The 25,155-nt window shown below is 36.3% G+C and overlaps 1 protein-coding gene across 10 annotated transcripts in view; it reads right to left on the reverse strand.

Moving 5' to 3' along the window:
* METTL15 (methyltransferase 15, mitochondrial 12S rRNA N4-cytidine) overlaps positions 1-25,155 on the reverse strand; it is a 295,673-nt gene that overhangs the window by 251,266 nt on the left and 19,252 nt on the right. For 7 of the 10 annotated variants that reach the window (XR_015240948.1, XR_015240947.1, XR_015240946.1 and 4 more), the window contains 2 exons: positions 16,684-16,760; positions 15,275-15,413 (listed from right to left, as the gene is read on the reverse strand). The exons of 1 other annotated variant lie outside the window; for it this stretch is intronic. Coding sequence is in view for 6 of the 9 variants with exons in the window: in XM_086677775.1 (XP_086533901.1) it covers positions 15,275-15,413; positions 16,684-16,760 (216 nt within the window). In the remaining 3 variants the exon portion in view is untranslated. Of the gene's footprint in view, positions 1-15,274; positions 15,414-16,683; positions 16,761-19,142; positions 19,267-25,155 lie in introns of all 10 variants that reach the window. 2 more of the 10 variants (XM_086677774.1, XM_086677776.1) reach the window with 2 other exon arrangements.

The following is a 25,155-nucleotide window of genomic DNA, read 5'->3' on the forward strand; positions in this document are numbered from 1 at the left end:
CAATATCCTCACCTTTTCTTTTTCCATCTCACTGTCTCCTCCTTCTCCATGTCCAAAATGCTAGGTATTTGTTTGTGTGTTTGCTTGTGGAAGAGGTGTTAGTGAGAAGATACTGGTCAAATTCTTTGTTCCCGTAATCTCTCTCACACAAATCCACCTCAGTACCAAGGCCGAAATAGAAATAGTAAGAAAGAACAGGGAAATAAGCAGTAACAGGGAAAAGGCAAAAGAACCAGTAACAATGAAGCAGGAGCCAAGCTGAAGAAAGATCAGTATATACTGACATAGTAAAATTACTGAATTTGAAGGTATCTTAAAAATATTCCAGTCTAACTACTTTGTTGACAATCTGACACAAAGGAGAACTGGAGTACATAGGAGGGCATGGAAAGAAGAGCCTTTCAACCCTAATCTAGCTAGGAGTTGAAGACTGCCTGCCCAAGAGATGCATCCTGCACAGTAATAGGCCAGAAGTTTGTATATCTGAAATTTAAAGAGGCTACATTTACCTTAGATGTGTAAGGACTATAAAAATATCAGATACTACTCAACTTATTTTTTCTAAATTCTTCAGTTAACTCGGTGAGCACTTTCCAACTGCAGGGATGTTTTCTTGTCTGGGAATTTTATGTATTGACTCTCAATTTGAAAAACACAAATGCATTTTAAATGCACTTTAAGCACTGTTTTGGTACAGTGCTGTGTGTGTGTGTGTGTGTGTGTGTGTGTGTAACTCCTTCTTGTAGTTAAAATAATTTTTCTATTGGAAGCAGATGAACCCTGAATAGTCATTTACCAGTTTGTTTAGGGTAATCCATCAGAAATAGTATAATGAAATAAAAGAGATAGCCCAACTCTCCTGTCATCTTTAAGCCATCCTTAACTACTACTTGCCTGGCCCCAAAATATCATATATTTTAAGCTGGGATAATATCTTTTAATAATTACCTAATGCAGGCGCCTGGGTGGCGCAGTCGGTTAAGCGTCCGACTTCAGCCAGGTCACGATCTTGCAGTCCGTGAGTTCGAGCCCCGCGTCAGGCTCTGGGCTGATGGCTCAGAGCCTGGAGCCTGCTTCCGATTCTGTGTCTCCCTCTCTCTCTGCCCCTCCCCCGTTCATGCTCTGTCTCTCTCTGTCCCAAAAATAAATAAAAACATTGAAATAAAAAAAAAAAAAAAAAAACTCTTTAAAAAAAAAATAATAATAATTACCTAATCCAAATCCATTATTTTATCTATTTAGGTACAGTGGCCTAGAAGGGAAGGTGACTGGCAAAGTCACACAGAGCTAGGACCAGAACCCAGGTCTCCTGATTTCTAGTCTAGAAAATACAAGCTGCAAAAATGGCCCCGGGGTGGTATGTCCGCTACCCAGCTAGGCTTGCTAGACTAGAACAGATTGTGTGGTTTCAACTCCTGCCCCCAAACTCCCCCCACACACACTTCGGCTACACCCATATTCCAGTACTTTTTGGCACTTTATTATTGTCATTGTCATATGTACCAAGAACTGTTAAATGCTTTATGAACAATGTATAATTTAATCATCAGAAAATCCTATGACATAGGTTCTTCAAAGTAGAAAAGGCTAAAACATAATATCAGAAAACAGGCTGAAGCCAAAAAGATGTGGTGGTAATAAAAGCATCAAGCTTCTTGAAATAAATTCAAGTGTTTAGGCTAACTACATAGCTTGATAGGAAAAATGAAGTGTATTATTCCCTTGCTCAAGAGCTATCCTACTCTGGCAATAAAATTGCTAAACAACCTGGCACCAGTCCACATTTCTAATCCCATTTCCTACACCCTTAATGCAGTATTATACTTCTCAGGGTCCCCTTTATATGCTATGAATGCAGTAACTTATGACTTAATGGGTTTTTCCTCACTGAGATCATAGGATGCTTAAAAGCATGAATATGTAAACTCCATGATGGCCACTACCATTTTAGAAACATACTTCAAACTCAAGAGTACTTGCTAGCAGGCATAATGATCACAAGCATAGCTACAAGTACCACAGGTAAGAAAGGAGGAAATTGGAAAACACTGCAACAAAATCAGCATACCTGAATGCTTGGTGACTGAAAACACATGATGATCTATTGGCCAACAGGAAGACTGGTAAGAAGTTAGTTTAGCTTAAGCATAAAAAGCCAAAAGCAGGCTCTGTTGTACAGAAGTGCTAAGAACAGGGGTCCAGAAGTAAGATCATTAAAATATACAATGGGGAATGAGAGTGTACAAATATTACATGATTAAATTCATAATCCCGACAGAACACAGAATTGGTAAGTAAACTGAGTCCAGATATTAGGCAGAGGGCAAGGGGAAGGATAGAGAGGAGAGGAGCGGAGGGGAGGGTCAGGAAATAAGAAGATAAGTAAGAAAAATAGCAGGGAACATACTCCTCCTTAGTAAGTCCTTGGAAGATGAAAAATGTCATACCTTTGAAGAGATCAGCATAAGATATGTAAATGAGTCTCCCATAACCTACTGACCTTTAGATGTCATAAAATGAAAGAAAATGTGATTTATGCATTTGTAATTTATACATTACCAAGAATTCTCTGGTTGTTTAGAATCCTTAACAAAACTCCAAACACCCAGTTGATAAGCTTCAAAAATTTTGCTAGCAAATGAGGAAAAACTGTACACCAAGACACAACTCAAGAAACTTTACAAAAAAAAAAGACAAGAAATTGGTAATGAGGTATGATTAATACATGAAAATAAAAATAAAATGAGGTTGGGTAAGAAGTCTGAAAAAGAAAAACCTGTTAACCCTCAGAAAGGTAAGACTCTTAAATGGTGATACCCTTAGGCAAGAGTGTAATCCAGCATTTCCCAAAGGTATAAGCAGGGTATTAAGTTCTTCAAGCGCAAAAAGACAAAAAACAAAAAAAAAAGAATACAGGAGATTCTTTGGTCAAATAAATTTGTACAACAATGGGTTAAACAAAGTTAAGTATATTTTTCACTTTTTTTTTTTTTTTTGCTAAAATGCTTATATGCTACTATGCAATGAGAATCTCCAAGAAGATAGAGTATGCTATGTTTCTAAAACTTCGCTGACCATTGAATTTTTTAGACGATCTCATTAGAGCAGACATAAGAAAAAATGAAAGAAAAACCAAAAGGTTAAATGGTTGCTTTTGTTCTTAAACATTTCTAAGGAGTGACAAGAACAAAGACTATCTACTGTATTCCAACAAATCTAACATCATACTGATTATAAGATGCAGCATTAATCTTACATACTATAAAAAAAAGATGCTGCCAATTAAACTGACATATCATCAGTCGTAAAATGTTTCTCAATTTCAATGAAATAACTTCAAAGGTAATGGTTAAGAGGAATGATTAAAAAAATGTGTCATCCATTTATTGTCATATAGATGGTCTATTGTATAACTAAAATAAATACTTTTCTTGCATTTTCCTTTGGCATAATGCCCGAATCTGGCATGAGACAGCACACTAAAGAGCTACCATAGATTGCCTAAGGTGTTTACTATACAGATATTGTGAAGGACTTTGAATAAGTTATTAACTTGCTGGGCTTCAAGTTCCACATTTGATTGTGGGTAAATAAGTCCCATATTAAAGACATGCTAAGAGGACTTAATGAAATAATATATGCAAAGTACCTGGAAATTACCAGGCACTTAATATGTGAGTTTTCTTTTATTTCTTTTTCCCCCTTACTAATTCACCTTAGCGTTTTATCATCTTGCCAGAACATATTTGACCTCTCAGCCAAAATATCTTCCTGGTTTTAATTTCTTGTTTAATCTTCTGTAAACATGAAGAACACCTAATCAATGTCCCCCTTGCAAAATCCTTCATACAAATGAAAGTACTTTCAACAAATCTAAGTACAATAAAGAAAAAGAATCTTTCAAAAACATGTCATCTTTAATGAATTTATTAAGGTCAAATTAATGCAATGTAAAGAAATCTATATAAGCCATTTAATTTGTATTTGTTAAATTAAACACATGGTGTTTCATTGGAGAAGGGGCTCTTATTTGATAAATCAATATACTATTATTGTATAAACTAGTTTCTGTGGAGCATAAAAGACTTCTCTCGTGACCTGATAAATTAGCAAGCCAGAAAGAATAGGAACTGTATTGAATAATTTTTAAAGGAAAAAAGGCATCAAGCAAGGGAGAAATTAAACACAAATGACACAAGGTTCATAAGAGAGCTTAAAAAAAAATCAACATGGTAACTATAGGTCTATTCAACAGATTTTAAAAAAATACATAAAGCAAAACAAAAACCTAAATACCAAAGAACAATTAAGCAAGTTGCCAAAAGACAAAATACTTTGGTGGGATGTCAATCAGTAACACTGAGCTGACAACTGTGCCTTAATTAATTTTGAAACTGTTTCCAATTAGTTCGTATAGAACACTAGAGGCTTCATGCTGCCTATGACTCAGTGCACTGACTCATCCACCAAAACTTTTCTTACAGAAGAAATATCCAAGCACCCGCCAGGATGCAAGATCAAAAGGAAAGAAGGTTCACCAACCTTCTTAGTTAAAGGCCTGTGATAAATTTAGATGACCGGAAGGATATGGAACAACTTTTCAGAAAGGTTTAATAGTCAAAAATAGCTTGAAAAGTTTGATTTGTTAATACAACAATGAAAATATATTACTTTAAAATCAGTTTTGCAAATATATCTATAAGGAATGCTGGTTGCTTTCTAAACCATATAGAGGATATAAATAACTCATATTAAAGTGTTTAATGAAATGCACCAATTCATCATATATATATATATATTTATATTTATATATATGTACATATCCCATATTTCCTAACTCTTTGTAAATAGCAATGGAAATAAAATTCAGATATGAACAAAAGCCTAGAAACATTAAAATACATTTAGCCTATGGGAACTTTCTTATATTTTTTTCAGATTTAGTTTATTCTTAGTGTGATCCAAGATTACTGACCTTTCTAGAATTAATATAAATGAGTTAAATGGTTCTTCAAAAAAATTACAAAACATAATATAAAAAAGAAGGCAAGTAATTAGCTTTCCTTGCTTTTAGTATAAAATTTACTTCTACCTAATTCAAAGGTTTTATTAGATCATAGAGTTATAATATAGGTAACTATTTTTAAAATACTTAAAAATTGCTTTGGGGTTGGGAGAGTGGGTAGAGGACCAGAGAAAAAAAGAATGAAAGACTATTGCCTGCAGGGTAGACAAACAAGACCCTGTATTCACAAAATAGAGCCTAAGAGAGAGGGTGTTCCACAGGCCCCAGCCAGTCTCAACATCCTGGAGAGCCTAGAGAATCCAGTGAGAGAAGCCAAAGTTAACACCAAGTCAGTTCCCAAACAAACTGCCAATAGGAGATCCATGTCTACATGTAATTTTTAATGCATTGTGATTCAAAGAAAATTTTAAATGACTTACAGAGAGAAATCAGCACAGAAAGTAAAAAAGCAATGAAATGGAAATAGGAAGGGGAGGAAGGTGGCAACAAAGACAGAAGAAATTAAAAAGTATAATTAAAATCAGTAGTAAGACTATTAGTCAAAACACAGAACAAAGAATGTTTATGTCCTCTGATAAAGGCAGCTACAAAATTTGTCTGAGTATCCCAGAAACCACTATAAAGAGAGAAACATAAGCAGATGCATCATTTGCCATATCCACGGAAAATTAACACACACACACACACACACACACACACACACACACACACACACACACCATAGTCATACAAAATAAGTCTTCCTACTTACTGTACCTTGAAAAAAATTTCCTACTAGTCTTCACAAAGAAATCACAGTAAACTACCTTCTCCTCCAACCTTACAAGTGATCACAATGGTGAGTGTCAGAGCTGTGTTACTTTCAGTATCCCTTGATATAAGCTATGGAATAACACAATTCAGTAAAACCAGTTCTAAGAATGTGAAAATGATATGATCCGAGTACAGTGCAGTCCTTCATAAATTCTATTTCCCCCCAACTTTTTATATGTATTAGGTGGCAAAGAGTTCAAAGTCATAACCTACAATAAAAACTTGGAGTATAGCTATTTTATGATGTTTGTTAAAGAGAAAGTCTATATATTTTACCAGTAAGCTAAGCAGGGAATGTGGTTGATATACACATATAAAACCTAATGAGTCCAATGAGAATACCTGCCTAAATTAATTAGACAAGTGCTTAAGGAGTCCCATTTTTAACAGATAAGGCAGTACTTACTGAGGATACAATAGTGAACTTGTCTTCCATCCTCCCAAGGTTAGAATATTGGGGACCACATGCAATTAAATAATTATAGCAATGATGAGGACAATAAAAGGGTTCAGTGGCAACTGGAGAAGAACCTAATCTGGAAATGAAACGTTAGAAAAGGCCTTTCAAAGAAACGACTATCTAAGCTGAGACCTAACAGAGGAGTCAGCTCAGAGGTTCCAGTCAGAAGTCAACATAGATTGGTCCTTCTCTAGGCTCATCTTCCTAACTCGAACCATTACGTGATAGAGCTACTTAAGATCAGGACACTCTTTCATTTACTCAATGACAGGCAAAATCATCTGAGCCTATGGCTTCAATTTTTACTTAACATGCTGAAAAATCAGTGATGTAACAAAAATCATTAATGTGTCACTGTTCCCAAAAGTGTTCCTTGACTTTCCTCTCCCTAAGCCATCTGAAGAACATCTGGCTTTGTGTTCCCAGTTTCCCTACCCTCCATTGCCAGGAAAGCCCTATTTTGTCAAAACAGGACAAAACAGTTACATCAATTTAAGCAATGAGGAGCAAAAAACAAAAGATAAAGGAAGAGTTAGTATAAAAGTTGGCCTGAATAGGAGGGAGCAGCTTCTTCAGGAGTGTTGAAAACAGGGGTGGAAGAGCAGCTGCATGTGACGAAGAAAGAGGAAAACGAACAAGAGCATTAACAGAAAGTACTGCTGGGAATTAGGAGTCCCATTCACAGTTTTAAGAAACGCACAAAGGATCTGCATTATTTTGCAGTAACTGTTTTGCTGGACTGTGTTCTTTGACCACAACACTCTTCAAGGACTGCATCACACAGGTTATGACTTAAGAAATAAATCTGACAAACTTTGGTCTCATGTTCATAACTCTCCACTGAGCTTCTGAACAATGTATCTAACTAGTTCTGGAAACTCCATTTTGGCTGTCTGAAAAGCACCTAAAAACATGTCCAAAAAGAAATACAAGATCTTTCTTCCTTTAAAAAATTGAGTCCTTATCCATACAGTAACAAGGCCAAACACCTTCATTAACAGCTGCCTTTCTCTTCACCTCGCATATCTAACTCCTCACAACATTCTGTTTATTTTAAATAGAAAACCTCCCAGATCTGCCCACCTCTCTCCATCTAAACTGCCACCACATTAGCCCAAACTATCACCTCTTTAGATGAATTCAGTTGCTTTCCCACCGTCTCCTCTCATCCACCTTTGTACAACCCTTTGCCAGCCTACCACTTCTAATCTATTCTCCACAAGGCAGTCTGAATGCTCTTTACAAAACACATCTAATCCAGTTACCCCACAACCCCTGATAAAAACTTTATAGTAGTTTCCCACTGCTTTTTAAAATAAAGACCAAAATCCCTAACACGGCCCCAGGCCTGACATCTTCTGGTCTACCTTCCTTTCTTTCCATCTCTTCTCTGCTGTCTACCCTTAGCCACACTGGTCTTCTCCAGGTTTCTCAAAAGTACTCTCCTTTTCCCACAACAGAATTTCATATGATGCTTCCTGTCAGGAATGCTCTTCCCTGTTCTTTAGATCTAAACTCACAAGCCCTTCTCAAACCCCCACACTAAGTCAAAAGTCTGTTAGCCATTCTCATAGCAGTACATACCTTTCCTTGATGACATTTATCACAATTGAAACTCTTTTATTTGTGTGTATTATTTCTGCATTACTGTGCAGCATATTAATGTGCTGTGTAACAGGTTACCCTAAACTTAGGGGCTTCAAACAATAAATATTTCTTATCTCACAGTTTCTATGGGTTAGGGATACAGAAACAGTTTAACCAGGTGATTCTGGCTTGGGGTCTCTCACAAGGTTGCAGTGTCAGCCAGGACTACATTCATTTGAAGGCTTGTCTGAGCCTAGAGGATCAGCTTCCAAGATGGCTGACTTACCTGTGCTGGCTGTTAAGAGGCTTCAATCCCACCCTATGCAGGCCTCTCCATGGGTTGCTTAAGCATCCTAATGGTATGGTAACTGGCCTCCCAGAGCAAGCAAGCAATCCAAGAGACAGAAAGGAAGAACCCACAATTTCTTTCTTTTTTAAAAATTTTTTATTAAATTTTATTTATTTATTTTTAAGAGAGACAGAGAGTGCAAGCGAGGGAGGGGCAGAGAAAGAGGAAGAATCTCAAGCAGGCTCCTCACTGTCAGCAAAGAGCCCACTGGGGCTGGAACTCAGGAACCATGAGATCATGACCTGAGCCAAAACCAAGAGTGGGATGCTCAACAGACTGAGCCACCCAGACACCCCTACATAATTTCTTTTCTGACTTAGCCTCAGATGTCACCCACCATCATATCTGTAATACCTTACTAGTTACACAGGTCACCCAACTCACTGTGGGAAGGAACTCCAAAGACTGTGAACACCAGGAGGTAAAGATCAACAGCAGCCATCTGTACACTGAATATCACAGTGTGTTAACTGATTTTTTGTAATGTTCCCCAAGCGATTAAACTCCAGGTCCTAAACTCAAGTGACTATAGTAAACCTGAAATTACCTTGAAGTCTGTGCTTAATCTGAGTCACAGCTCCCACCCCCAAGATAACCTATTTCTTGCCACGTTCCAAAAACATCCTCTTTAAAGCACTCTACATCTGCCTCCCTCACTTCAACCACTACCTAGCCCAATTACTCTAAGAGACATTTTTTTTTAATGCTTATCTATTTTTGAGAAAAAGGGAGTGTGAGCAGGGGAGGGTCAGAGAGAGAGGGAGACAGAGAATCTGAAGCAGGCTCCAGCCTCTGAGCTGTCAGCATGGAGCCCGATGGCGGGGCTCGAACTCACGAACTATGAGATGATGACCTGAGCTGAAGTTGGACGCTTAACAGACTGAGCCATCCAGGTGCCTTGAGACATTTTTAAAATAATTTTTATTAGTGAGCTCTACGCCCAGTGTGGCCTCGAACTCAGGACACTGAGATCAAAAGTTGCATGTTCTATCAACTGAGCCAGGCAGGCTCCCCTAAAATCAATGTCAATATTTGGAGGAAAAAAACTTACAAAACTACATATCCTAAGATCTTTAATCTTTTTCTTAAATCAGATTACTCTTAAGCAATATTCTCAGGATTTTTTCTTCATGACATGATAGGTTTTAACAAATATTAAAACTTTTTATTTTCTAAGTTGCAATTAATTTCCTTATGCATCATTATTCCAATAGGTCTATAGACTTCCAAATCTGAGGAAATGAAAATTGAAAGTTAAAAAATATAACTTCCCTTTAATCTTACCAACTCTTGCTGATTTTTGGAATCAGTATTAATTCAATATTTTATTCAAATAAAACTTGCTAAGATTATAATATACAGTAAGTAAATGGAAGTTTCTGAAATTTGATTTTCATAGAACTTTTCAGGAATTTGTCACTGGTGGCAAAAACAACAAACAAGCAAACAAACAAAACACTATACACCATGTATCAAAGATGAAGAAGTAATTCTCCTCTAATATACCACATGCCACACCAAAGTGAATTTCAAAGAATAGATGACTGAAAAACTCATTTATGGTAAATATAAGCTCAAGTATAGTTTACGAAAAACTCATAGGGGAAAACCCCCACAGAATGAACTTAAAAGCAGCTGAAATTAATTTAATAAACTCATTTTCAAGATTATTAAGGAGCCATGATAAAAAGAGTAAGACAGTAAGAACAAATTATTTTCTACCAGTTTAAAACATAGACTAATGTATTAAGGTTAAGGGACAAGAACAAATTGGATTTATGAAAGATCTATTTTTTCTCACATAAAAATGATATATATTTTAATACAGAAGAAATGTAACTGAATAAAGAGATGCCACCCATGCGTATAATTGTGATGTAATTACACAGTGCTAGGCGACCATACTAGTGCTTCATTTCAAGATCATATTTGTTGCTCTGACCTTTATATGGGGAAAAAAAAAAAAAAGGTTACATTTTTACAACTCTGGCTAATCTGCAGGGAAACCCAAGAGGCATAACAATTAATGCCAATCACAATGATTTTCTCGGCATGGACATTTCTCCCAGGAAACAGACTAAAAGTAGGTATATTGCACAAAGCATGTATACTTAAGGAACTACTTCCCAAGGGAAGCTATAAAAACCTCATCAAACCTCATTTATCCCTGACTAATCATTTTTTTATCATCCTAAATTTTTATTTAAAATGGAAACTATTGGGGCGCCTGGGTGGCTCAGTCGGTTAAACATTGGACTTTGGCTCTGGTCATGACCTTGAGGTACAAGAGTTCAAGCCCCACATTGGGCTCTGTGCTGACAGCTCAGAGCCTGAAGCCTGCTTCAGATTCTGTGTCTCTCTTTTGCTCTGACCCACTCCTGCTCGCACTCTGTCTCTCTCTCCCTCTCTCTCAAAAATAAATAAACATTTAAAAAATGTTTTTAAATGGAAACATTGTTCCATATTTCAAAAGTAACCTAATTTTATTTTCTTATTTTTTTATTTTTTAATATAATTTATTGTCAAGTTATATAACATACAGTGTATGCAGTGTGCTCTTGGCTTCACATGCAGATTCCCATGATTCATTACTTATATATAACACCTAGTGCTCATCCCAACAAGAAAAGTCACCTAATTTTTAAAAAGCACAATATCTGAATGGCACAACTTGACCAAACTTTACTCTTTCAAAAGCAATACTTTTGATTAAGATCACCAGAAGCAACCTGCTGCAAATGAGATGATTCTTCCAAAATAACAAAACCTGTTGACATTGGACAAAGGTGACGCTATGAAAGGTTTATCATTTTGAGCAAAAGATGAAACAGAAATAATTCTACTGCATTTTAATGCATTGGGTTACGTTCACAAGCAAACACAGAAATTCAATGATTACAATTTTATGCAACACATTTACTGATGGCAAGGAAAAAATGAGAATAAACATTTAAATGGGATTTAATGTTTTATCATTTAATTTAATTAAATGATAAGGCATTTATACCAGTCTTCATACAGAAAAGGAAAGCTTGAAAGTTAGCAGAAAGGAAGTAAAATGCTAATGTAGTTAAAAGAGAAATTATGCTGAAACTATACTCTTCACCAAATCCAGTCAAGAATTCTTACTGCACCGGGCCATGAAGTGTTAACATAGGTTGGCTACCAGCTGCGACTGGGCTGGGGGTGGCTTGGAGGAAGGAATTAATGAGGACAAGAGGCTAAGATAGTAAGAAAACTTTACCACTTTGCACCATTTCAACTTTGTATCAGGATTCTACCTGGAACTTTGTTACCAGGTAATTCCCTGCCTCATATCTCTATAATATAAGTCACTGTGCAAAACAGGACCCTTTTCCTGGGATCCAATCCACATGCTACTCTGTGCCTTCTCTCCCCTAATTCCCTGTAATGCTCAACAGGAGCATTTTGAAAATGTGCTTAGGCTGTACAAAACATTAGAGGTCACCGCTAGCTATCAATGGATGAGGTACAGGAATGCTGGATGTCCTGCAATAGACAGCACAGTGCTGAAAAAGAACCCAAATTCTATAGGACATACAGTTCACAAAGGGGGTGGGGGAAAGGGGAGGACAATTATGCCTGAAACCAAATTTAAATTTACATATCACACAGTACTTTTTATAAGAACTTAATATACAGTAAATTTTCCAAGAATGCAACTATTAGATAAATTAAGAGAAACTTTACCAAGAATAGTTTTCCATTCCAGAAAATTAATTCACGTTTAGCAATGCCACTTGTCATATTTAAGTGGTCAACAGTCAATACCACACCCCTTTGTCAGTCTGCAGAGGTTGCATCAATCATTCTGTCTATAAGTACAAAACTCTAATACTTTGACAATATGTCCATCTCAAATCCAGTGACCTTTACCTCTCACAGTCAGTTACCAGACCTTCTCATCAATTCAACAAGTTCTAACTAAAATTTTTTTTTTTAATTTTTTTTTCAACGTTTATTTATTTTTGCGACAGAGAGAGACAGAGCATGAACGGGGGAGGGGCAGAGAGAGAGGGAGACACAGAATCGGAAACAGGCTCCAGGCTCTGAGCCATCAGCCCAGAGCCCGACGCGGGGCTCGAACTCACGGACCGCGAGATCGTGACCTGGCTGAAGTCGGACGCTTAACCGACTGCGCCACCCAGGCGCCCCTCTAACTAAAATTTTTAATTCAAATAACCTATTCTTTAACCACAACTACTCCAGCTCTTGCATGGACACAACCACATATATTCTTGCTCTCTTTCCCTCTCCATACCACTTATTCACTGCTTCATCCCTCACGTTTCAAGTATAACAATCAGAACTATAATTTATAGAGTATTTACTAAGTACCAGACACACTTTAGAAGGTAAACGTTTATTAACTGTCACAATATTCCAGTGAGGCAGGAACTATAGTTATCTCCATTTCTCCATGAAAAGGAAGGCACAGAAAGATAGTGTACCCTTCCTGTGGTCACACAGCTAATCAGTAGCAGAATTCTAGAGCTCGAGCTCTTAACCACACTGCATTTCTCAGTGACTACTCCAAATTTTTAACAACCTCCTAAAACCCCTACTTTAATAATTTCTTCAAACAACCCTCAGATTTACAGACAACATTGTCTTTGACCTTATCATGAAAGTAAAGGGACTCAGACTCGATTCCTCTCAATGTTTCTGACTCCTTACCTACAAATTTATCTTTAATCATCCCTATCCTTACTTCAAGTCCCAAAGGGTGCAGTGACTCTCCTCTACTTAAGGCCAATCTAGTACCTGTGTTCTTGAACCAAGACTCTCTGGCTTTTATCAGACATCCCCTCTCCTGTATCTCCAAAATTTCATTCTGCCCTACCCCATTCTCATAAAAGTAAATCAATATCTACTTCTACCTATCTACCTACCATCCTACTCACCCACATACACACATACATACACACATACATAAAACCTTGTCTTGACATATTTCCATCCATATTCTCTCCTTTACTCACCCCAATTTTTTTCATATCAGTTTACACTTGCTCTCTCTTTCTGTCCCTTCCATATAGAAATCTAATATCTAATGAGCAATTACTCCATTGAAACCGCTGTTTCCCTACAGTAATCATTTAACTGTCAACTCCAAACACTATTTTTCAGCCTCTACCTTTCTGAAATTTGGGTGCATTTGCCATTGTTGATGGTCCTGTGTTTTAAAGCTCAGTTTCTTTGGCTTCCAGGCTACCAGAGTCTCCTGGTTCTCTGCATACCCCTTCAACCATTCCTTCTTTCTCATTGCTCAGGTCAACTTCTTCTACCAAATTCATATTACATTAGTTTTCTCCAGCTTCCGATCTTTGGTACACATTCTTTTTTTTTTTTTTTTTTTTTAATTTTTTTTTTCAACATTTATTTATTTTTGGGACAGAGAGAGACAGAGCATGAATGGGGGAGGGGCAGAGAGAGAGGGAGACACAGAATCAGAAACAGGCTCCAGGCTCTGAGCCATCAGCCCAGAGCCCGACGCGGGGCTCGAACTCACGGACCGCAAGATCGTGACCTGGCTGAAGTCGGACGCTTAACCGACTGCGCCACCCAGGCACCCCGGTACACATTCTTTTTTACACACAATTATTGAGTGATCTCATTCCCTTTTTGGTTTTAATAATGGTTTGCTGATGACTCCTTAGGTTATTATTTCTCATCTGGTCTACTCCTCCTTGCTTCAGACTATTCCAATCAACTGCCTTCTATAACAGGAGAACCTAGATGTCCGTTAGGCACCTCAAATACACAAATAAAAAATTAATTCATCATCTCTCCCCCAAACCTCATCTTCCTCCATTATTCTCCATATCATGTCACCATCCTCCATCTGATTACTCACACAAAAAAGATAAAAATGATGTAAAGCTTTTTCCCCTTTCATCCAGTCCACTGCCACAACCACTCATTTTTCAACTCCTTCCTTCAACACCTGATTACTACTGTTCTTCTTCAGATACTTATAATCGTTTAATATAAAACATCAGCCTCCTTATCTACAAATTCACCCAACATATAGACATCTGAGGAGCCCATAAAAAATGGAAATTTAATCAGGTGACTCCTTGACGTATACTCTTTTTTTTTTAAGTCTATTTATTTTGAGAGAGAGACAATATACATGCACACGAGTGAGCAGGGGAGGGGAGAGAGAAAGAAGGAGTGAGAGAACCCCAAGCAGGTTCTGCACTGTCAGCCCAAAGCATGACATGGGGCTTGATCTCATGACTGCCAAGATCATGACCTAAGCCAATATCAAGAGTCAGACACTTAACTGAATGAGCCACCCAGGTGCCCTGGACTTATACTCTTCAAAGACTCCTCCTCACTGGTACAAGAAAAGACTCCACACACCTTGATCCAATTAGTCTAATGATATTTTCTTCCAGGAAGATGACTTAAATAAAACTGTTCAGTTCTCACTGAATGCAAAGAAAAGGGGCACACACAGAAGAGTACACACACATATCTCTTAAACAGGTAGCATACAATCCAATCATAGCTACTGACAATTAACATAATAGCCAGACAACTTAACATGTAGTTCCTCCCAGAATATTTTCATTTTATAGAGACTCTTGATAACACATAATGGCAATAAATCTTTAAGATATAGAGATTGGTGGGACATCATTCCAAGAGAACAGAAAGTATTGAGTCAGTTCTGGCAAAAAAAAAAAAAAAAAAGACGTGGCATGCTCAAACTTGGTAATTTGATAATGATAGCTTAACTAAGGGTCTACTTCAAAAACATGGACAGAGTCTAGGGGATAGAGAACAGGAGATATTGCACAGTTCCTGGGGATCTGGCAACAACAAGAGATATTACCATCCCTAAGCCTGAAGGGCAAGAGGAGTAAGTAATTATCAGAATCTAAAAAGGGGTAATTATATAGAGAGGGCCTCCTGACAGGAGGTATAGCTTTTGGGAGAGGAAAGCAGCCAATTCAAGGCAACACAAGGGAGGGCACCAGGGGAGTAACTACCCTGATTCCACTTTCACCTCACTCTCTGATCTCCAGCTGGTGACTCCCATTTGCGTAATCCAACCAGAAGCCACAGGGCAGGGGAGCCAGATGATTTGGCTGGGGAAGGTCAGTCTCCCAGGACAGAAATAGTGTAGACAGAGGTAGAGAGTAGTTCTGAAAAGGTAAACAGAAGATATCCAGTCCATTTGTAAAGTCAACTCTGATAATTACAAATAATCTGTTACAGTTTAAAAGAACCCTTAAAGAGGAATATAGTTCCAAAATCTTCCTTTTCCATATTAGGAATTGAGGTTTAGAGAATCAAGTGGACATTTCCAAAGTCATATCATTACTTAGGAGCAATACATGTACTGGAAGTTAGGTGATAATTTCCATTACACCTCATGAGTTCTGTAAGCTTCCATTAAACAATGAAATATTCAAGTCGCCAAAAGCACAAGCATCTTTCCAAGCCTTTATCAAATGCCACCTTTTCCATAGTGTATTTTCTAAAGATCCCTATTTAATATAATTGCTCCCTCCTCTAATTTGAATAATACACCTTTGTTATAACACTTACCTTTTCAACTAGTGTTACTATTATGGTCATCTACATATGGATTATTCTCACAGGTTGAATTATAAACCCTGAGAGAAATTTAAATCCATCCCCACACATACCACCCCTAACATGTGACTGCTCCTTAAGTAAGAGAAAACCCACCCCTTTTCCCCATGAATACCCAAGCTATTTCATACCTGGGCTCTTTCTCCACCAACTCTAGATTTAGATGATCATCCCACAAACACAAAATAAGGGCCTTCAGTTAAAGGATAAAATCTTCTTAGTTTTGACTATCCCCTCAATATTTATTCACCCACTATTTTGATAACCCCTACGTCTCCAAACACAATGCCAGACACATAAAAAACATTCAATACATACTTACTGAATTTTTAAAAAAAATTTTAGAGCATATAAAAGATCCATAAGTAATTTGATATAACTTGAACATTTTCCCCATCATTAGATTAGAAAGAAAAAAGTACAAAAATGAATATCAAAGTATATGAGTATGCCTTTCTTCTGCAATCTAACAAAATCAATATAATAAAATGTTATGAAAACTGGGGGGAAATCTAAACAATTTCAAATGTTCAAGATAACCACAAATATCTATTCACAGACATGTTGATCTAAAGTCCACTGACCTGCAGTGTAAATGAATAGAATCTAAAAGAGCTCTCATTTCTGAGTCATGAGAATAAATTAACATAACAAAAAGCAAAACCATCAAAGACTAATTGATGCATTTTGTCAATTTAATGTTTTTGTACTCTCCTAAAACACCATCAGTGCTACTTTAAATTACAGTCTAAAAACTTCTGTTGATGGTCAACACATCCCCAAGTCATCTAATATAATTAAATAATAAAGCCTTACCTATAAAATCTGATCAGGAAACTCATTTGAAAGAATTTAGTTTCCCCATTCACATTCTTACAGGAAATCATATATCCCTGATTTTAATAAAAAGAAAAACAGTGAATGCGTAATTTCTGTTCCGTTTTGAACTTTTACACAAAACATGAAAAAACAAAACCCCAAAGATTCATATAAAATGTCCATTGCAAAACAACAACATGGGGCGCCTGGGTGGCGCAGTCGGTTAAGCGTCCGACTTCAGCCAGGTCACGATCTCGCGGTCCGTGAGTTCGAGCCCCGCGTCAGGCTCTGGGCTGATGGCTCAGAGCCTGGAGCCTGTTTCCGATTCTGTGTCTCCCTCTCTCTCTGCCCCTCCCCCGTTCATGCTCTGTCTCTCTCTGTCCCAAAAAAAATAAATAAATGTTGAAAAAAAAAATTTAAAAAAAAAAAAAACAAAAAAAAAAAACAATTAAGTTTCTATCTCTAGCAGTAATATTATCTGAGGAAAAACTATACAAAATACGTGTCTGATTTTTAAGCATCTTGAAAATGTTTATAGCAAGCATACACATTCATGTTAATTTTCAGCAAATGACAATAAATTTACAAAAAACATACACCCTGAATGCCTCTCTTAAAACATCAAACTCTACTTTTCAATTTTGAACATTATGTATATGTAAGCTAAATTATTCTTATTTTAAATGTTCTCATTGACTATAAGTATGGTATAAAGTGTACCTTTTAGCAACATTCATTCATTTTGAGAGTAGACTATTATTCCTAGTTAGTTTTCTGCTCTTAAATTTATTTCCTTATTTTCCTTTTGTTTTTTTTTTTTTTACCAAATCTATACAATACCATCAATATATAAATATGGAAGAGAGGTTTATACCTCGATTAAAACAGTTGCCATAAGAAAATGCCTGGGTGGCTCAGTCAGTTAAGAGTCCAACTCTTGATTTCAGCTGAGGTTGGGATCTCACTATCCTGAGACCGAGCCTCAGTGGGGCTCCGCCCTAGGCATGGAGTCTGCTTAAGATTCTCTCTCTCCCAGGTGCATGCATGCTCTCTCTCTCTCAAAAAAAGAAAAACAAAACAAAAAAAACAACGCCTACAGATCATTCAATGGAAACTCATATGCAGGAAGATCCTTTCTTTTTTCCATTAGGTATGAACATTATATATAATTCATCAAGTAGGTCCAAAAACACAAAATTAAAATTCACAACTTAAGTAGGTATTCTGTTACTTAATTTACATGGAAATTAAGTCTCTGAAAGGTAATAAGTCAACTAATAGGTTGAATATTAGCCCAAAGCATTGAAGCTATAAACACATGGAAAGAAATACAACAAAATTCAAATAATGGACCAGAGATGGGTAACCTCTAGTTCAAAGCTGGCAATTCAAAACAGGGGGCACCTGGGTGACTCAGTCGTTAAGCATAAAACTTTGGCCCAGGTCATGATCTCTCCTTTCAGAGTTCGAGCCCTGGGTCAGGCTCTGGGCTGACAGCTTGCAGCCTGAAGCCTGTTTCGGATTCTGTGTGTCTCTCTCTGCCTCTCCCCTGCTCACGCTCTCTCTCTCTCTCTCTCTCTCTCTCTCTCTCTCTCTCTCTCAAAAATAAATATTAAAAAATAATTTAGGGGCACCTGGGTGGCTCAGTCGGTTGAGTGTCCGACTTCGCTCAGGTCACGATCTCACGGTCCGTGAGTTCGAGCCCCACGTCGGGCTCTGGGCTGATGGCTCAGAGCCTGGAGCCTGCTTCAGATTCTGTGTCTCCCTCTCTCTCTGGCCCTCCCCCCATTCATGCTCTGTCTCTCTCTGTCTCAAAAATAAATAAATGTTAAAAAAAATTTTAAAAAAAAATAATTTAAACTGGGCAATTTCTTTGGAATTCCTTTTTGTAAATAAATCTGTCAAGATTAGTAGTGATATAGTATTAGTTTGATTAACTGGATCTGTGTGGTAAAGTTTATTCTACATAAAGCAATAGCAATGTAAAGCTTTTAAATAAAGTCATTTTTTAAAATTTAAGTTTCTAGATTAAATAATGCATATATTGCAAGTGGGTGTTTTGGAATTTGGATGAAATGTTATTAATTATAGCAAGGGAAAAGTTAATCCTAAATATAAAGAAGAAAATAGTCCAGGTATTAAAGATGTTATAAATCATTTTTGCCTTTCACTTGAGCTGTTCACAGAGCCAGAAAACAACCTTTTCCTTCAAACCCCGGGCCAATGGGCCAAAAGTAATGAAGCAGATTAGACTAGGTAGCCATTCATTCCAACTTACTTTACATACCTACCAACTTCTCTAACCCTTTCTTTTTCTATCTCCCAAATTCTTTTACAGCTTTGATATTCAATGTGTTATCCAAGAACCTCTTTTATCTGCCTTAACAATCATATCTATTCTCAAGGGTTTAAATATCACTTGTGTGATATATTCAATCTCCATATCTAGTACCTACCTCTTTCTAGTCTCTTCTTTCTGCTGGTGAACATTTCAAATGAAAACCTTATCTCATCAAACCCAACTGTCCATCTTTCCATCTCTACCCCCAAATGAGTTTTAACTTCAGATTCCACACCAACCTGAAGGTAATGAGAAAGAGGAAATGACCAATGTTTCCAATCTCCAACAGGATAAAGTTCCTATGTTATTAGCATTCCTTAGACATTCCTTCATGTTCTGAACTTTTGCCTCCCTGAACAAATGTTGCCTTCTCTTGCTTTTTTGCCTTTCTACAAATAGTTCTCTCTAGCTAGAATGCCTTTCCTCTACTTATCCACTTAGAAAACTCTGAAAATGTATATAAGCTTTATATATCTTCTGTGAAACACCAGGCAGAAGTGTTTCCTTACTATTAGCCCAAAGCAATCTATACATTATCTCTAAAATAGATACCTTTATTCCAGAGAGCTCTTTTACCACAGGTTATTTCTTTTCTGTATCCCCATTACCTAACACAGTGTCTAACATAAAAATAGTGTTTTAAGAAGTATCAGTTTCATCCAGTGTTTTTACCTCCTAAATATCTCTCAGATCTATCCATTCCTCTCCAACTCCACAACCATCACTACTCATTAATTTTGGTCTTCATCCAACCACTTGCCACATCTCTCTCCTTAACATCTCTCTTACTAGCATCTTTCTTTTCATTCCTCCATTCAGTAATTATTTCAAAAAATATTTATGGGGCACCTTCTATGTGCCATACATTGTTTTCAGAGCTGAGGATAGGGTTGTAAAACCCAGCCAAAATCCAAGCTTTCATGAAGCTTATATTCTAGGATTCCACAGAGGAAGGGTATAAGACAAGGGCAACAGACAGTTAAGAAGAAAGATGAAAATTAAATATATACCATATATATTAGTGATAAGTGCTGAAGAAAAAGAAAAAAAAGCAAGAAAAGAGGACATCAACTATTGGGGGGGGGGTGATAGCTGAAATTTTAGATAGGGTAGCCAGGGAAGGGGGTCTCTAAAAAGGTGTTTTTTAAAGAAAGACCAGTAGTAAGGAAGCCAGTCATGTGGATAACTAGGCAATGAGTATTTGAGGCTTTTTTTGACTCAATAAATATGTTATCTACTTTCACCTACAAACTCCCCAATTTGCTTAGATTAGCTCTATGTTGTAAGTAAGTATGTAGCTCTTGCTGTAAGTCTGCATACTACAAAATGAACACCTGCAGAAATAATTTAAAAAAAAAAGGCATCTAGAAATACATAGCCATGTAGGGATTTAGATAAGGGAGAAATTAAAGCACTAAGAATATCACTGTTACACAGAACAGAAAAAGAATATTGAAAATTACTACCATAAGTCAATTAAGAAAAGTTTAACTTAAATGCATATATTCTAAGGTAAGTAAGTTTGCATTTTTGAAAGATCAGATTTTAGAAGACTTTTATCCAAAAACCAATACAAAACAAGTGAACAAAAACAGTTATAATACTTAAAGTGGTAACTAAATATGCAATCACCCTAATTCAAAATCAAACATAAGTGTTAGCTATGGTTTGTTTTCTCATTTAATTAGTTAGTTCTTGTTTTCCCATTATCATAGAAGTACAGTGGAAAGGGCCCGAGGTATGCAACACTGTGGTTAACATCTTAAACTGACATAACGAACTAGACAGAAATGCAATATTGAATCCTATTTAAAACATAAATTAATATCTTAGTTTTCATATCACCATACAAATGAATATCTGCCTTTGCAGATCATAACTCAATTAGAGTTTGCTCCTATTTCAGCAAAATGAAAATCTATATTAACTTTGATATATCATTTAATATTAGTTTTGTCAACAGTCTCCTATCCTGAAACCTAGGCTGCTTCTCTCTTACCTTCAATAGGAAACTCTAAGCTATTTTTGGTGGGTACCAGATTATATTCTTGTTTCCTCAAATGGAAGAAAAATGTGTACCTTGCTATGCTCTGAATGTTTGTATCTACCCCAGATTCTTATGTTGAAATCCTAACCCCCAAAGATGATGGTATTAGGAGGTGAGGCCTTTGGGAAGTGCTTAAATCATGAGGATGGAGCCTTCATAAATGGGATTGGTGCCTTAAGAGAACCTGCAGAGAGATCCCTAGCCCCTTCCACCATGTGAGGACACAGCAAGAAGGTGCCTGCAATGAACCAGGAAGAAGTCCCTTGTCCTACCATGCTGGCACCACGATCCTGAACTTAAACCTCCAGAACTGTGAGAAATAAATTTATGTTGTTTATCAACTACCCAATGTATAGAGTTTTGTTATAGCAGTCCAAATAGACTGAGGCATATCCAAGCAGTTGGTCAATAAATATTTATTGATTAGCCATGAACAAAAGAACTTTCTAATTTTTATGGTTACATCTTCAGAAAAAATAATTCTGGCAAAAGTCATTCATTAATCATTTATAAAAAACAATTACTTTTTGGATTTTTTTCCCATATATAATTATAAAACCAAATGTGTCAAGTAAGATAGCTTGGGTGTAATTAAAAAATTCAGAACAGAACACACAGAAAATAAAATGAACAAACAAAAAATGTAGTTTTAGATGGATACCAATTGCAAAAGGTTCAGAAATAATACATTCAGCATAATAGAGCCACAGTAGTGTCAATCGACTTATGGAAGATTTTACAGGAACTGAAGAATCTGACACAACACCACTTCTCACCTCTGGCTTTCAGAAGGCATAGTCACGTTAAGCAGAACTGATTAAATGTCCCTGATATACGTTTCTCAAAGAATTTCTAATATATACTTTGAATGAATCCCGAAATAATTTTTTTGTTTTGTATGTTATGAATCATGCTTTAAGCTAATGGCTTTTCAGGGGAAAACTTTGTAACTTTAGAAAAATCTGGGCAGTTTCTGTTACTAACATATTACAAAAATAATCATTAACACAAGAAAACATTATAAAACATTGCTCTCTCATTGGTATCTCTATTCTCATTTCTAAAAATCTCATTTTGTATTTAAATTCTACAGTAATCCTCCTTAGCAAGAGAAATTGGTTCATTCATTAAAGTGATTCACCATTTTGATCATTTTAAACTGAAGTAAAATCAAGTCTTTCTTTTTGTCGTTGTTGTTACTTGAAATACGCATTACATACTGTGTAGTTTCATTCAGGTAAGAATAGGTCTATTCCCATGTGTTTCATACATATGTTTACAAACATATATACCAATGAAAGAAGGTGTTATTTGAATAACAGTTTATACACAGCTAAGCATATAGCTTTCACATATATGTCTACACATATGTGTAAAAACTTCTAATGAAAGAAGATGACACTTGAAAGACATTATACACCGTGGTTTCAGAGTGTGAAGCATACAGCTATTCCCATATGATTCTACACATACATTTACAAATACATGTATTTTAATGGCACAAAAATAGACACAAAGATCAATGGAACAGAATAGAAAACCCAGAAATAGACCCACAACTAAATGGGTTGTGGTTCAAAGCAGGAAAAAACATCCAATGGAAAAAAGATAGTCTTTTCAACAAATGGTGTTGGGAAAACTGGACAGCAACATGAAAAAGAATGAAACCGGACCACTTTCTTATACCACACATGAAAACAAATTCAAAATGGATTAAAGACCTAAATGTAAGACAGGAAACCATTAAAATCCTAGAGGAGAGCACAGGCAGTAACCTCTCTGACATCGGCCATAGCAACTTCTTACTAGATATGTCTCCTGAGGCAAGGGAAATAAACTATTGGGACTTCATCAAAATAAAAAAACTTCTGCACAGTGAAAGAAACAATCAGCAAAAGTAAAAGGTAACCTACGGAATGGGAGAAGTTATTTGCAAATGACACATCTGACAAAGGGCCAATACCCAAAATATGTAAAGAACTTATAAAACTCAACACCCAAAAACCAAATAATCCAGTTAAAAAATGGACAGAAGACATGAATAGGCATTTTTCCAAAGAAAACATGCAGATGGCCAACAGATACTTGAAAAGATGTTCAACATCACTGATTGTCAGGGAAATACAAATCCAAACTACAGTGAGATATCACCTCTCACCAGTCAGAATGGTAAACTTAACAAAAAGAAACAACAGGTGTTGGCAAGGATGCAGAGGAAGTCCTTCTATTTAACCATGTTGGTTTCATACATATGGCTCAAAGAAGAAATCATCTTAGTGATGATATCCTATATTGGTGGAAAAGTTAGTCTTCATAGGACAATTATGAACGTCATTTTTAAAAAGAGGGTGGGGGAGAATAAACTCAATTTTTTCATGATTTCTGCTGCAAATAAACAGTAAAATCAAAACACAGAGAAGAGGCATATGGTAGTAAGGTGTAGGAGAAAGAACTGAAAACATATAAAAGATGGAAATTCATGAAGCTGTTTCTCTCTTTAGTATTAATACTGTTCTTCAAATCATCCTCTTAACAGTTTCCTTCCCTTGACCCTATCCTTTCCCTCCACCTTCATTTCTAAGCCTTAGTCACTTAATGGCTCTAGTCAATTTATCCTATAACTTTATTACATGAATATACCTCCCTCTCCTGTCATTAGAAATACAAGGTTTCCTTGCCAGAATGAAAAATCGAATTTGAAACAAGCTCTGAAAAACCTAGAAAGTAGACCAAAGAGATGTGTCAGGACCCCTTGCAGAGTGTTGTGATGGCAAAAGCAGCATAATGTGCTCTGAATGACTGAGTACTAACATAGTCCCTAGAGTGCTTGGGAAACTAGTTATCTATTTTCTAAGGATATTAGGCCAAAATGGCTGACGTAAGGGATTAAGGGACCAAATACAGATCCTGAAGATCTTGTAGTCTGAACACTAGATACAAGGGAACTAACACTAATAGTGGAGTTAAAAAGCATACTGCATAATCTGATTATTAGCTAGAAGCATTCAAATCCAACAAATATCATTTATTACTACATGGTTCCAGTAGCACAGAAGCACTGGAAATATTTCCTTTCCTACTTTCTACATTTAACATGGTACTTTGTACAAAAAGCTACTGAGATCAGACCTAATGAAAAGCACAAACAATATATGAAAGTCTTTGCCAACAGTAATATCTTACATAATTCTATGCTATTATTATTAATAATATTCTTCCTAGCAAACACTGGCCTCATGTGGAAAAACCTCCATCTTTATGAATATATTCAATATCCAGAGTTAACTTACTTGCTTTCCAGAAAGAAAAAAACATACAACAAAAGAAAAAGCTAGGTTTTGTTTGGAAATTTAATTATAAATATAGAAAAATACTGTATGCCACTCAGAGAAAATAAATATGACAAAGATAAAATATATGCTTAAATTAGTATGAAATGTGATATAATGACATCTCATATACTGAGGACCAAACAAGTGCAATGTTTACACAGAACAAGAAGAAAAATAAGTAACTATAAAAAAATGCACATAAACACTTTCTAAAACGACATTCATCAAAGTAAATAAAACCTTTAAAGGCACATTACCTCCTGGTAAATGGTATTTGTTTCACCCAAGAGAAACAAAAACTAGCACCCGCAAAAAAGAAGAGAGAGAGGGTTCACAGAACATTACAAGAAGATGAGTCATCATAAAGCTTTGCAACTTGGTTTATTATAAAATAACATTTTAAGTATGCTACTTACAGCTCAGTAGTTTGTTATATGAGGAGAAAGTAGTGTAGGAAGAATAAAATAAAATATTATGAGAACTTACAAGGTCAAGGTATACTTCCTACCACTCTTAAAAACAGTATGGGACTTAGAAAAACAATAGGAAAAGAGAGAACCACTGAACCTAGCCTCTTGCAGTAACTATGATTAGACTATTGATTAAGGACTAGTGCTGACTGACCTAAATAGAGAGTAACCAGTACCCAGGATGACTCATGAGAATGTGTTTTGGGAACAAAAAAAGTCCTATTTCTCCTGTTTTCTTTGAGCTTCCATTCTAGAATGGACCTCTGTTTTCTTCCTGGG

The sequence above is a fragment of the Puma concolor genome, chromosome D1 (assembly GCF_028749965.1).
Source record: "Puma concolor isolate L17-30 chromosome D1, mPumCon1.1.hap2, whole genome shotgun sequence".
Classification (NCBI taxonomy): Eukaryota; Metazoa; Chordata; class Mammalia; order Carnivora; family Felidae; genus Puma; species Puma concolor.